Source organism: Thrips palmi, unplaced genomic scaffold (genome assembly GCF_012932325.1).
Source record: "Thrips palmi isolate BJ-2018 unplaced genomic scaffold, TpBJ-2018v1 HiC_scaffold_17, whole genome shotgun sequence".
Lineage (NCBI taxonomy): Eukaryota > Metazoa > Arthropoda > Insecta > Thysanoptera > Thripidae > Thrips > Thrips palmi.
In genome coordinates, this window is record NW_023144626.1 from 8017439 (window position 1) to 8031667 (window position 14229).

Here is a 14229-nt window from a genome sequence, read left to right on the forward strand (position 1 = left end):
CCTCCCTACGCCACCCCCTACACCTCCCTGCTGTCCCTGCTCCCGTGCCAGGCTCTCGCTCTCTCCCCGCTGTCATGGCCCCTCTCGTCTCTCTCCCCTTCCCCCTCCCCCGTCCTTTCCGTCTGCTGCCACCAGGGCCGTCGCCGCTTCGCCTCCCGGCCCCGTCGTCTGTTCCCCGAAATCCGGGAACCACCTGATTGTTAAGGTGTGAAATTTTGAATGAACAAATCCTCTACATTACGCGGTTTGCATTTTGTTGCCAGATACAAAAACTGCAGAGTGTCACTCCCATTTATCCTTATTGCATCACCTGCCTGGGCTGCTGAATTAAAGGTTATATCAATTCAGCATTTTGTATCGAACGTCCCTTTTAAATTTGACAGTGTCGACCCAATGCCATGTCTATTGTAAAATTCTAGTTTTATTTGATGTCAGCAGAAGCCATCTTTATGTACGAAGATCCTAAGTAATTTCGTGATGAGGTTAGGTTTCCCTATGGTTGACATATTGTCAGTATTTATAAACGTCAAAGTGTTGTTACAAGACAAATTTTCAGGCATTACATCTTAGTGCATTTGAACCTTTCTTTTGAATTTGTGATCTCACATTAATTCTGCTACCTACTTTAAATAAAAGTCTATAATTAAGTGCTGTTGTAACAGGTGGATGAGAAATTAGTCATTTTCCTTATCTTTAGTATTTCTTTTGAATTAGGGCTTCGCTTGCGTAGTAAACAGCCTGGCACAACTGGCACATAAATTGCTGTTGGTGTTTGAATTTGTATCAAATTAACTTATGGTATTCTGCGTCCTCCATTTTCCTTTTTCAGAATGGGTGCTATCAACAACTCGGATTCGACATGGCAAAGCAAACTGGAGCTTATCACTCGCAATCTTCAGGAAGTTTTGGGAGAAGATAAAATAACCACTATCCTGAAAGATCGGGACCTAAAAGTCTACTGGGGCACAGCAATTACGGGCCGTCCCCATATTGCTTACTTTGTCCCAATGTCCAAAATTGCAGACTTCTTGAGAGCAGGCTGTGAGGTGAGTGCAATTGAACCTGTTCAGCAAACCTATGACTTTCGTTAAAAACATTGATACTAACAGTGAACTGTTTGCCCGCAGGTGACCATTCTGTTCGCAGATCTTCATGGATATTTAGACAATCAAAAAGCACCTTGGGAGCTTCTGGCCCTCCGGACTCAATATTACGAAAATGTCATTAAACAAATGCTCCTGTCTATTGATGTCCCTCTTGATAAGCTCAAGTTTGTCCGGGGAACAGACTACCAACTTTCAAGGTAATGCTTGTTGTTAAACCCTTTCATACTTTACTGCCAAATTTATCCGTAAATTTTAAAATTGTTATGCTCGTTTTCTGTTTTTAAACAGAGAGTATTCCCTGGATGTATACAGAATGAGCTCTGCAATCACAGAGCATGACGCCAAAAAAGCAGGCGCAGAAGTGGTGAAGCAAGTGGAGCACCCCCTGTTGTCTGGTTTACTGTACCCTGGTGTGTAATAATATCTTTTATTGTCTCACCTACTTTTTCTCTTCTAATTGAAACCATTTTCATTCTTTTTTCTTCTGTGCAGGTCTTCAGGCTTTAGATGAAGAGTACCTGAAAGTTGATGCGCAATTTGGAGGGGTCGATCAAAGAAAAATCTTTACCATGTCAGAAAAGTACTTACCCCAACTAGGCTATGCGAAGCGAGCTCACTTGATGAATCCTATGGGTGGGTGTTGTACTTTTATGATTATTCTGTATAAATTTTTAAAGGCCTCCTTTATGAGCTGTTTTAAGTATAGGTTTTTGATGTTATAAATTTTTCTCTCAGTTCCTGGCCTTACTGGTGGTAAAATGTCATCCTCTGAAGAGGATAGCAAAATTGACCTTCTGGATGAGCCCGCTGTTGTCAAAAAGAAGCTAAAGAAAGCATTTTGCGAGCCCGGAAATATCACTGAGAATGGAATCCTATCTTTTGTGAAGCACGTCATATTCCCTCTTGGTGCCCAGGAAGGTAAACTAATGCCACTGAACATTGAGTGTGAACATCAAATTAGTTTATTCTTCCTCTTGATTGTTTATTATTAATGTGTACTCTTTTGGGACAGGGTTCCTTGTCCCCCGTTCAGCTGATCATGGTGGAGACCTCACTTTTAGTACATTTGAAGAACTAGAACAGGCATTTGCCAAACAGGAAATCCACCCAGGTGATCTCAAGGCTGCTGTTGAACCCCAGATAAACAAGCTGCTAGCTCCTATCATTAAAACCTTCCAGGATCCCAAGCTCAAAGAGCTCACAGCCAAAGCATACCCTCCACCGGGCAAAGCTACCAGTAAGTATGTTGCACTGCATTTACTGGTATTTTCCTTATTTTTTGTATTGTATTGTTTCAAATTATCTTGGGAAACTTTTTAGAGGGTGGAGCAGCAGGAGCAGCTTCAGACGAGCTTGTGCCCAGCCGACTTGATATCAGGGTTGGCAAAATTGTTGATGTTCAGAATCACCCTGAAGCTGACAGTTTGTATGTCGAGAAAATTGATGTTGGTACGTCTAAAAATTCCATATTGAAACAAACAAAATGTTCCCTCAGAACGCTAATGCGTTTCTTTGCAGGTGAGGGTGTGCCCAGAACAATCGTTAGTGGTTTAAAGAACTTTGTTCCCATCGAGGAAATGCAAAATCGTGATGTTATTGTTTTGTGTAACCTTAAGCCAGCTAAGATGCGGGGTGTTGAATCCTGTGGTATGGTATTGTGTGCCTCTGTGTAAGTAATTTTCTCGTTTTTTACTCGTTCTTTCTTTTTGCAATGTTTGTCATACTTAATGTGAACTTTCTAATGAATATCCTTTTAACAGTGATGAACCAAGGGCAGTGGAGCCTCTGTTAGCTCCTGAGGGCAGTGCCCCAGGAGAAAGAGTTTTTGTTGAAGGCTATGAGAATGGGACACCTGATGATGTCCTCAATCCGAAAAAGAAAGTCTGGGAGAAGCTTTCGGTAGGTGGTTAAGCAGGTTATTCAGTATCAGCTGTACCATTATGATCTTAACTAACTTGTGACCATGTTCTTCACAGGCTGATTTGAAAACATCTTCTCAGTGTGAAGCTCAGTGGCAAGGAAATCCTCTCCTCACAAAATTGGGCAAGATTACCTCAAAATCACTGAAATCTGCACCAATCAAGTGAGGGGGCTGTGGCGTGACACGGAAATAAAACATATTTATTTATGATTAAAGGTTAACTAAGTTTTCCATAAAGAGCAGAAAATTATTATACCCAAGGTAAATTTATTGATTTCATAACATACAAAAAAACTAGTAGCAAACTAGAGCATAAAAACAAGGTGACCAACTGGGTTACTACCTAAATAAAACTCAGACCATTTGTTGCAAAGATACAAAACAAATTGCCACAGTACAGCAGCACAGCCATCTTTTTGAGTCCAAATCCATTTTTCTTCAAAATACAAAAACCCTGCGAGCCCCCACAGGTAATTCAAGAATACTTTCAAAAAAAAAAAAAAATCAATCTAATTAAACATTTTCAAAGTTAATCACAACATTATTGTCACTTTCAAACTACTTACAAGTTTATTAAAAATTAACAATGACACATAAGAAAATGGCTTCCGCGAATGATGCAATGGCCACATGCAGAAAATGTCTCCAACAGTGACACAAGATAATTACACACAGAGTAGTGAATGACTAGTAGGAATGCGGTGAAAATTGAAACATATGGCATTAGAAAGCTGAAAACAGTATCTATCTCCTCGACTAAAAGTCAGTCACTAGACAACTAATAAGATCTTTGATCCTGATACAAATACTCCTTTAGAGATCATCTAAGGGAACGATTGAGGGAATGACCGACATACAAAATTATCACATAAAAAGTACATTTTCTAATTGGAGTGAAGTACATGACACCAAGTTTGGAAAGTGCTTCTACAGGGTAGAAGAAAAACAACTGCTCACAGCTACAGAAAAAGCAGCTAAGAAGTGACACATACTAATTATTATATGGAATGAAGGTGGTGTGATAGGTAAATAACAGACAAATTATGCCATAGTAAAAGTGCAGTAAATTCCAATTGCAAAAGAGCAACAAGAAATCATTGACAAAGAAACAGACAAGTGAAATATTTTGAGAAGTTTGTTAATTAATTAGAATTGTGTGAAAATTTTAGTATAGAAATGAGAACATTAAAAATGGTCATTTCTCCTTCACTGTAATTCCTGAGGTGAAAATGAAATATATTAGAAAGTACAGTCTGCTTTCCGGCAGTTGATCCAGCTAGCCATGGTATGGTGGAGGCTGCTTGTTTCCAGCTCCATCAACCGTAACAACACCAGGAACACTTTGATGGCTTCTGGGGTTATCAATATCATCATATGCACCCTGAGGTCTTCCTGGTGCAACAGAGTCATTTCGACCTAAACAGAAAAAAAAAAGATTGTTATGTGTATTTTACTGGATAAAATTTAGGCAAAGAAGATTGAAAAATCTAAAGCAGATTATCTTACCAAAAATGTCACCAAATGTACCACGGCCAGGGTATTCAGGACCTCCACGTTCAGATGCTAATCTCCACAAGACAACAGAAGTGACTGGACGGATCACGAGATTAAGGATGGTCATGGCAACACTAAAGCGCTCGCTGCTGCCTGTGAAAATACAAAACATTGTTACACTCCACACAATATGGAAGGCCACTGGTGTTGCAGGGGAACCGCCTCTCTGGACTAAAGAAGCCCATCTAGACAGGGGCTGGCCTGGAGTACATAGGTGATACCCCCGCAGCACCAACCCTCTTGTAAAGATTGCAAAGATAGTCTTGAGACAAGGTGCATAGAATACTAGCAAATCTTGCTACTTACTGAAGCTCCGAGGGAAGTACGTAGCCAAGACAATGACGTCAAAGAGAATGCTTATAACGTTAATAATCACAGACTGAAACCCAAAAGTTGTGAGTTAATTATAGCAAAAGATAAACAACCAAATAACGGCAGACAAATTATACATACAATTTGCAGAGGCTCATCAGATTCTTTATTATGGATTGACCACAGAATAGAAAGAATGAATAAAGCATTGTAAAATAGAAAGGAATCTGGGCTCCAGTAACCTTGGATGCCCCATGTTATGAGGACGAAGTGCACAAGGAAAACACCCTGAAACAAGCAAAGTAGATGACACTCATGAGTCTTTGTCCCAAAATCTAGATCTCAATACGGTCCATAGTTCGAGATGGGGAGATAATATGCAAACAATACATGAATGTAGTTCTACTACGGCTTAAATTTGTATCTTCAACCAAAAAAAACAAAGGTAGCAACACCACAATTAACAGTACCTTCAGATGCTTATTCTGCATGTTGCCGAGATCAACCATCTTCAGAGGACGGGTTTGATTTCTCTCACCCTAAACAATTGGAAATCAATACAGATTTCCTGTTAAAATGTAGAGAAATGATTCGGGATTACGTAACTACGCTTCCACCCACCCACCAACTGTCACTCCTTGAGTGTAGAGTCTGCTATGAGGGAGAAACGCAGAGAAACGCCACCGTGATTCACACATCCGAATGCGCAATTTCTCATACAAGGCACGGTAACGCGCCAGGCCAGGCTGCTGCGTGCGCGTGCGCGATGGCCTACCGAGGAGCGCTGCGGGATGTCGGTAAGTTTGAATCCACCAAAAAGAAACCCAACCAGAGCAAGAGCAATCATTGCAAGCAATGATAAATATTTTAGTGAACCAATCCGCGGACTAGCTAGCAGATTTGACCTCACAGCAGCGGTCACCTTGGGTAGTATCTATCAATACTCAAATCCGGCCATGAAGGCTAATGTGTTTGGTTTGGTTGCGAAAGAAAATCATAACAATCCCATGTGAAGTGAATAAGTGAATAAGTCCAAAAAGGGATGTGCTATGTGGTGAGTGGAGTGTAACAACGATATTCTGAGACATAGTGAATGCCCATCGAGCATCTTTGGGGTGATAGTAATGTTTTTTAGCCCTATGAAATGATAAGTGATCTTCTTGAAATAAACTTTTTAAATCTTATAATTCCAGGTTTAAATGTTTATTGAAACACAATGAAGTACACATTAACTGGTTCAGTGAACAAAAATTACATTATTATGGGGTTTCTTCAACAAGATAGAACCCCCTATTACAATTATGAAGTAAATAGACTAAGGATATGTTTCCAAGCCATCGTTCTGCTTAGTGTGCCATTCAATAAACTTTGTGGACTTCCACTTTCGCATCTGACCGACAATTTCATGTTCATTTGCTCATTAAACTAACATTAAACTACGGATGAGAAATTAATGGAATAGCCTTCTTACTTGTAACGGCATGCAAGTGTTTTGTGCGACACATGAATGAATCACAACTATCTACTGCAGAGGCAAACACGAATGCCCGTCGAGTATATTCAGAAAGCAAGACTCATGCTCGTTACCTTTTGGCATACATCCTCACACATGGTCAAGGAAGCACAATCGGGGGCAGGAACTCACACCACTCCTAAACACAGTCCGTGTTTACAAATACAAAAACAAAATGACAAAGAAAGTATATTGGTTGCGGGTGCAGTTATTTTGTTTACTAGGATATACACATATTTTAGAGAGCTAGCTTGTGGCGCAGCTGCACAACAAATCTCTGGATATAAATGGGCGGATAATCTAGACCGACAAAGGAAGTGCCGTCCACAACGTACTTTGTCAGGCTCAGACAATTTGTTTCTTAACATAAAGTAAAACAAAGTCGATTCGCCTTGCTAGCTTCACCACATTGGTTATGAGAATAAAATTACTGCCTTATGATACTCAATACTGTAGACTGGAGACAATGACTCCCTTCTTATCTCTGGTAAATTAAAAGCAACCCTCTATTACTGTAGGTCTGACAGGCAGTGCATATTTAAATTTACAGACACATTCACTCAAAGGTTTAAATGCGAATCTGGCGACGCACTCAAAGTTTCAAACGTCTCTACAGTGCATATTCTGCTCTTTTTTAAAAAGAGTAAAGTGTTAATATTTTGTATCACAGCCTTAAAGTCAATGATGATGATAGTAGCATTTTCACCACTTAATTTTTTCTCCATGTGTAGCAGTACAGTATACCACTCATACACATACTCACACACACATACATACACCGCTACATCAGACTCACGGTACACAACACTTCCAATACTTAAAAACAAAGCAAAAAACGAGAGAAGAAAAAAATCGGTCGTACTATTGCAACAATAAATGCAAATCTCATCATGGTTTTGAATAAACTTGAGTAAGTCAAATGACAAAGTGCTGTTCCTTAAGCTTTGGTCAGAATGTTGCTGCCATATACTATGGCGTCCATTCACCAGTTATTGGAACGGGGACAGCCCCTAGGGCTTTTGCTAAAAGAAACAAACCAGTCGTTTATTATAAATAGACGATTTTGATCTGAGTTTCAGACACCATCAGGTTACTCAAAGAGCACCAAAAACGAAATAATGGTTTCTAACAAAAATCAGTCTAAGTCAGATTTTGAGTATTTAAAAAAAAATCGATATGGTGTAGATTGTTTGGAGTACAATATATTTTGTCTGCATGAAAAGAAAAGAAACATAATAGAAAGGTCTTTGGAAAAGAGCCTCACGAAGACAAAATTTCATGACGCAGTGGATTTTCACTCAGTTCTCTATTGGGGGCCTGCTGTTCTGATTGATATCATTGTCCACTCTGGCGTTCCCCACTTCTGAGGGGTTCCGTGGCCCCAGCAGAAAAACAGCGCCAATGCGAGAAAAGCCAGCTCAGAAACTAAGGATGAAACTAACACAAACTGACGATACAAACACACAAAACAGACGCATCTTACAATCAACAACAAGATCAACAACAAGCAGCCCCTTCCAGGCCTTCCAGGCCGGCCGGTCCGTCAAGTCCGTCGTTCAGACGTACCACTCCTTGACGCCCTGCTTCTTCCGGGGCTGCGACACGGGGCCCGGCGCCATGCCCGACACCCCTGCGGCCATCTGGGCCTGGCGGGCGTTGCCGTTGTGCGGGTGCATGCCCACGCCCATGCCGACGCCAATGCCCATGCCGGGCCCGCCGTGCTGCGGGGGCGGCGAGGCCTGCTGCCCGGCCAGCAGCGCGGCGTGCGGCGAGTGGCCGGGCCCCGCGTAGCCCAGCGACTCGTCCACCTTGTAGGCGCCGTCGCCGCGGCTCTTGACCTTCAGGATGATGAGCACGATGAGGATGATGGCGATGAGCGTGCCCGCGATGACGCCGATGATGAGGGCCGCTGTCTCGCCTGCCTCCGGGGAGATGCGGCTGTTGTCCTGCGGGCAGAGCGAGGGAGGGGAGTTAGACGCCTGGCGGGTAGGCACTCCGGCGGCACGCGTGCTCGACGGGCCGGCCTGCCGAGCGCCTGCAGGGGCCCGGGTAGGCACCCCGGCGGACAGGCGTGCTCGGCGGGCCGGCCCATCCTGCCTTTCGCAGGCGCCCGCCGTGCGCCGCCAACTCACCCTGCCGTGGCCGGGCCTCCTTGGCGTGGGTGGCGGTCTCGGAATGATTGTGGGCGGCAGGCGCGGATGCTCGGTGGTCGTAGTCGTGGTTGTGGTCGTGGTGGTGGACGTGGTGGTCGACTTGGTTGTCCCCTGGGTCGAGGTGGAGCTCGGCGTCGAGCCCGAAGTGCTGCCCGGCTCTGCGGAAAGAGGAGATCGGTTAGAATGGAGTCGAAGTGGTGGAATGGAATGGGAGGTCTCAGCAGCAGACTGATTCGGAGCGTCGTTTACATCGCTGTCTCTCTCGCACTCATGGGACGTCCCGAAGGGGTGCGAGAAAGACAGAGCGACGAAAACGACTTTCGGAATGAGTCTGCGGGGCGACGCGATGACCAACCTGTGCCGGCGAACGTGGTGGAGGGCGGCAGGGTCTCCACGCCGGTGCCGTCGGGCGCTGCGGGGCCGGGGCCGGGGGGCAGTCCGGGGCTGCTGCCGGCCTGCGTGGTGGAGCCGACGCCCCCCACGGTGGTGGTGGACACGTGGCCCGTGGAGCCCGGCGTGTAGCTGCCGCCGTAGGGCGACTCCGGCGAGCCCGTGCCCGGCCCGTAGAAGGTGGTGCCGACGTCCGCGTCCGTGGTGATGGAGCTGCTCGGGGTGCTCGACCCTGCGCAGAGACACTCAGTCAACCTCCACGCCGCCCAAACAGCACGACTGTCCGTTTGGCCCGAGCCCGCACCTTTCGCGCCCGTGGTGGACACGTTCTCCTCCGGGACGGTGATCTCGCCGGAGCCGGAGCCCACGAAGCAGTCCTCGTCGTCGCAGACGGGCTTGCCGGCGCCGCCGCCAGGGACGTGGCCGGCCTTGCCGCCGGGGCCCGGACGCCCCGCCGTGGGGGAGCGCGTCGGCGGGATGAACACCGGCGTGATGAGGTCGTCCGCTGGAAAGGGTGGATTGTAACCATCAAACCGGTGTTGACTTGAGAAGAAAATGGCGGACGTGGCGGTCGCTACACTGATTCCAAAAGTCGTTTTCATCGCATTGTCTCTTTCGCACCTAAACGGCACGCCTCATGAGAGCGAGAGAGACAGAGCGACGAATCAGTCTTTCGGTTACCTCCGTTGGGGTCGACGATGGGCGTGCACTCGTCCTCGTCGTCCGCGTTGCAGCCCGAGCCCGCCCCGGAGAACACCAGGTCGTCCGACGCCGTGGTGGCGGAGGGCGACGTCTGCTGCATGCGCTGCGGCGGCTCGTGCTTTCTGCCCGACAGTGACGTCAGCGGCTGCAAGGGAAAATGGAAATGCTCAGCGACTCGTCTTGGAATGTTGCAGCACTCACACCGGGGCCCGAGACTCACCTGCACGTCGCCGCGGGCGAGGGTGCGGCGGTCCTTGGAGGCGGCCAGGTCGAGCACGCGGATGCCGTTGAAGACGAGGCCGGAGACGACCCCGGAGAAGGCGCGCTCCACCTTCTTCTTGGAGGCGCTCCAGCGGCCGCCCACCTGGATCTTGGACTGGCTGTTGAACACGGACAGCTGGTGGCCGGGCGGGTGCTGCGTCTGGACGTTGTAGTCGTCGATCTGGATGGTGGAGTTGGCGCCGGAGCGCGTGAAGCGCACCACGTGGTACTGGTTGTCGTTGACGCGCACGTTGATGTCCCCGATGGGGTGGTCGCTGGTGCCCATGTTGTACACCATGAACATGTTGCCCTCCACGATCTCCAGCTCCATGTAGTCCTGGCTGGTGGCCGAGTCGACGCGCAGCAGGATGGCGTCGTCCTTGGTGGTGATGAAGCCCAGCGCGATCACGTCGCTCTTCATCTCGGGGCGCCGCTCCTCCGGGAAGGCGTAGGTGATGAGGCCGCGGCCGGGGCCGAACTCGTACGACAGCGACTCTGGAAACGGCAAGCATGCGTCAGTGCAGGCCCGAAAATTACCATCTCAGGGTTCATCTTAGTTTTCTGGGCGCTTCTTACCCTCAGTGCAGCTCGGGCCGGTGTAGGACGTGAGGTCGCAGTCGCAGGCGTAGGAGTTCCACTGCTGGACGCACACTCCCCGGTTGGCGCAAACGTTCTCGCTGCACCGCGTGTTTTGGCCTGTCGCAGAAACATCCCGTTAGAAACGGCGACGGTTTTCCTATTTCGGCTGGCGGACAGGGAACAGGAAACGCACCGGCACAGCCCTCCACCACCTGGGGGCTCTGGATGGCCGCGTCCGTCAGGAGGTTCGGCGACTCGCCGTTGAGGTCCAGGCTGGCCAGGCAGCCCTCGTAGCCCTGGTGGGAGGTGACTTGCCGCGGCAGGCGCGAGAACATGTCCTCCGGCAGACCGCCTGAAACACGAGCAACTTGTAGGCGCGCGGGAGCGGCGGCGGCGGTTCAACGACGCACAGTGGATTCGCCAGAGGACCGGTGAGGTGACTAAAAGTCCGGACGCATTTTGAGCTCCAGAGTCGGCAAATAGTACTCGGACCGAACATGTGACCCCATCAATGGATTGCTCTCCGAACGAGGAATCCATTGGTGGGGGCACACGCTCGGTTCGAGTCCCGCATAGCGACTCTGGAGCTCAAAACGCGCCTAGAGTTTTGGCCGCCTCCACCGGTCTTCTGGCCCACTGTGCGGCGGGGCCGCGTTCGGCGGCGACACTCACCCACATACAGCAGCCCGTCCAGGTCCAGGTTCTCGTTCCTGCCCTTGCTGGTCACGCTGCTGAAGCCGTCGTCCACGAGCAGGGTGTGCTCGTGGGGCCCCGGCCTGCTGATGGTCACCGAGTGCCACTTGTTGTCGTTGAGCGCGAGGTGGCCGTTGTCGTGCAGGCGCACCGGGCCGTCCCCGAGGTCGAAGATGTAGTGCACGTGCCCGGACACGAGCTCCACGGCCAGGAAGTCGTGGTCGCGGCCGCCGTTGTACATCAGGATGCCGTTGGCTTGCCGCGTCTTGAACTGGGGAGGCATAATTGGGGATTAGACAGAGCTCGAAGCAGGCATATTTCGACAGTCGTTTTGGTCGCTCTGTCTCTCTCGCACTCAGGGCGTAGGTGCTAGAGAGACACAGCGAGGAAAACGCTTCTCGGCATCAGTGTCCTGGGAAGGCACACGCTGGCCGCGGCGAAGCAGTACCTGGAAGTAGATGTTGGTGACGCTGTAGGCCTTGAGCGTGGGCAGCCCGACGAACGTGTGCTTGGACTTGAAGTGCACGGGGTGGTGCACGAGCTGGCTGTCGCGCTTGCCGATGGACGCCGTGACGGTGATGTGCGCCGCGCCGCCCGAGGACGCCGTCGCGCCGGGGCCGCCGAGGCTGACGGGCACCTGGGCGCGCGCCATCTCCAGGTAGGGCATGCCGTTGAACGTGAGCTGCTGCATGGAGCCCGCGAAGTTGGACACCGGCGACGTCATCTGCACCTCCTCCTCGAGGTGCAGCCAGCCGCCGATGTGCAGCGTCCGCCACTCCAGCACGCCGTTGCGCGCCAGCGCCGTGGAGCCTGGGGGAGGAAAGCGAGGACGCGGGTTCAAATCCTGCTTCGGAATGTTGGTGCGGTGCGCGGTGCACCCAGACTGCGCGAGTGTTACGTGGCGGCAGCGGGGCAGCAGCAGGGCGGCGTGGCGAGCTGCTTGGCTGTGCTGCTCCGCTGCACAGTGGGCCAGAAGACCGGTGGACGCGGTCAAAATCCGGGACGTGTTTTGAGCTCCAGAGTCGCTGAATGGGACTCGAACCGAACGTGTGACCCCACCGATGGATTGCTCTCCGAACGAGGAATCCATTGCCGGGGTCATACGCTTGCTTCGAGCCCTGTTAGCGACTCTGGAGCTCAAGACGCGTCCTGAGTTTTAGCCGCCTCCACCGGTCTTCTGGCCCACTGTGCGCTGCTCCGCTCCCCATTGCCATGCGCGTTTATGGCGGCCGTTACTGCACCCCACCCCTCCCCCACCCCATTTCGCTCACGTAACGCCGTCCGCCCTATTTCTGAGCGATCTCAGTCACAGCCAGCCAGGCTGCCAGCCTCGCCTGTCCCGCCCTGGAAATAATAAAATGGCGGAGGGCAGGACGGCGCCTGAGGCCGGAGCCTGAGGCCGGCGGTCGGGTCGTCGCTCTGTCTCCCTCGCACTCATGGGGCGTCTCGCATGCGTGCGAGAGAGACAGAGCGACGAAACGACTCTTCGGAATGGCTCGGCTGGAGCCACCAGGCGAGGCAGGCGAGGCTCGTAAAAGCGCGCCAAACTCGGCGGGATTTGATGTATGTGTGGACGTCGCTGTCGCTCGCTTTTTAAAGCTTACCCAGCGAGGGTGCCTCGTCGTCCACCTGGAGCTTGAAGTTCTCGCCCCTCCTGGAGAAGCGCACCGTGTGCCACTGGTCGTCATTGAGGCCCTCGCCGGACACCAGCGCCTGCAACAACAGAAGGCCGTCAGCAGCTGCAGTCCATGGACTCCAGGGTGATTCCACCGCACTTGCGCTGGAGCTCAAAACGGGTCTAGAATTTTGGTCGCCTCCACCGGTCTTCTGGCCCACTGTGGGGCGGTCCGTAGGGTCCGTAGGGATGCGACAGAGACAGAGCGGCGTACCTTCTCCCGGTCGCCCAGGCGCACGGTGACGCGCACGCGGCCGCCGCTGAGGATGAGGTCGAGGCGGTCGGCCGCCGTGTCGGAGCTGGTGGCCATGAGCAGGCCGACGGGGAACTTGGTGCGGAAGCGCAGTGCCACGTCCTCGGCCTGGCTGCGCGCCGGGCCGCCCGCCGACACCCACACGTGCTGCGACCCGTTGAACGTGAAGGTGGTCGCCTCTGTGGGGGGAGAGAGACGGAGAGAGGGGATTAGGGAGGGCTGCGGCGACGGTGTTGAGGCGAGGCCACATAAAGGGAGTATGGTGGTGCGGAGCACCGCGCGCAAAACGCGCCACAGCCGCAGCGCGCCGCCATGGCGCCGCAGCGCGGTCCCGCAGCCCCGCAGCGCGGTCCCGCAGCCCCGCAGTCTGGCTCACCCTTGCCGCAGGTGGGGCCCGTGAAGGCCGTGGCGCTGCAGTCGCAGCTGAAGCGGTTCCAGCCCTCGCTGCACCTGCCGCCGTTCATGCAGGCCTGCGCCGCCTGCTCGCAGTGCGCCGCCGGGGCGGGGGCGTGGCACATGGGCCGGATGGCGCCTGCAACGAGGAAGCGAGTAAGAGATCATGTTACATAACGCCGCACAGTGGGCCAGGCCAGAACACCGGCGCAGGCGGCCAAAACTCTGCGCGGCCGAGAAGAAGCAGTGCGGTGACTCACCCGAGTCCTGGTGGCTGGCGAACTTGGTGAGGTCCACGGCGTTGCCGTCGATGACGAGGTCGCGGAGGCAGCCGACGAAGCCCTGGCGCAGCACACCGGCCTGTACAGTGGCGTGCCGCCAGCCCGCCGGACCGCGCACGGGGCCCAGCCCGCCCACCACCAGGCCGCCGCCCAGCTCCAGCCGCGTCGACTTGCCTGCGTGGACAAAGACGACGGTCACAATCGCATTCCACCCGACGCACTCGCCCGCACTGGTTATTGGTTGTCGCTGCGCAGCGCGCGGAATTTCATCTTCAAGTTTGGACACCTAACTAAGTTGGCGCTGCGACTCGCGCTGCGGTAGCGTGCTCTTCAGAGAGCGCCAATCCGCCCTCCCCCCCCACCCGCTGTTATCGCCTCTTCAAAGTGCGCCCGCCAGGCCGCCATGCACACGACCAAATTAACTTCTCCGCCTTGGAATCAGC

The 14229-nt window shown here is 51.6% G+C and overlaps 3 protein-coding genes and 1 long non-coding RNA gene across 5 annotated transcripts in view; 2 read left to right on the plus strand and 2 right to left on the minus strand.

The window, feature by feature from the left end:
* The first annotated feature begins 47 nt into the window (after positions 1–47).
* LOC117644078 (tyrosine--tRNA ligase, cytoplasmic) lies at positions 48–3248 on the plus strand. 2 transcript variants are annotated; one of them, XM_034383267.1, is made up of 11 exons: positions 48–205; positions 830–1046; positions 1128–1303; positions 1395–1516; positions 1599–1739; positions 1842–2024; positions 2119–2343; positions 2427–2555; positions 2625–2775; positions 2867–3005; positions 3083–3248. In XM_034383267.1, exons 2-11 carry the CDS (start codon positions 831–833, stop codon positions 3191–3193), a joined length of 1593 nt encoding a protein of 530 aa, XP_034239158.1. In that variant the 5' UTR covers positions 48–205; position 830; the 3' UTR covers positions 3194–3248. The 2 variants fall into 2 exon arrangements, with proteins under 2 accessions (XP_034239158.1, XP_034239159.1); XM_034383268.1 differs by having other exon boundaries at positions 195–333.
* A 26-nt stretch (positions 3249–3274) lies between these two features.
* LOC117644083 lies at positions 3275–5556 on the minus strand. The gene is made up of 5 exons (XM_034383274.1): positions 5364–5556; positions 5035–5181; positions 4888–4960; positions 4534–4674; positions 3275–4443 (listed from the first exon to the last, which is right to left on the minus strand). Exons 1-5 carry the CDS (start codon positions 5400–5402, stop codon positions 4304–4306), a joined length of 540 nt encoding a protein of 179 aa, XP_034239165.1. The 5' UTR covers positions 5403–5556; the 3' UTR covers positions 3275–4303.
* A 17-nt stretch (positions 5557–5573) lies between these two features.
* Positions 5574–6287, plus strand: LOC117644084. Its single transcript, XR_004587654.1, has 2 exons — positions 5574–5947; positions 6087–6287. It is a non-coding gene; the product is annotated as an uncharacterized LOC117644084 (long non-coding RNA).
* A 1254-nt stretch (positions 6288–7541) lies between these two features.
* Positions 7542–14229, minus strand: part of LOC117643996 (neurexin-1) — a 56080-nt gene continuing 49392 nt past the window's right edge. Inside the window, exons 10-24 of the mRNA XM_034383183.1 lie at positions 13766–13960; positions 13489–13644; positions 13074–13291; positions 12789–12897; positions 11633–11994; positions 11164–11455; positions 10685–10843; positions 10489–10608; positions 9872–10407; positions 9631–9796; positions 9254–9454; positions 8915–9181; positions 8539–8717; positions 8174–8352; positions 7542–7617 (exon numbers count right to left, since the gene is read on the minus strand). Coding sequence (XP_034239074.1) covers positions 7542–7617; positions 8174–8352; positions 8539–8717; positions 8915–9181; positions 9254–9454; positions 9631–9796; positions 9872–10407; positions 10489–10608; positions 10685–10843; positions 11164–11455; positions 11633–11994; positions 12789–12897; positions 13074–13291; positions 13489–13644; positions 13766–13960 — 3215 coding nt within the window. The remainder of the gene's footprint in view (positions 7618–8173; positions 8353–8538; positions 8718–8914; positions 9182–9253; positions 9455–9630; positions 9797–9871; positions 10408–10488; positions 10609–10684; positions 10844–11163; positions 11456–11632; positions 11995–12788; positions 12898–13073; positions 13292–13488; positions 13645–13765; positions 13961–14229) is intronic.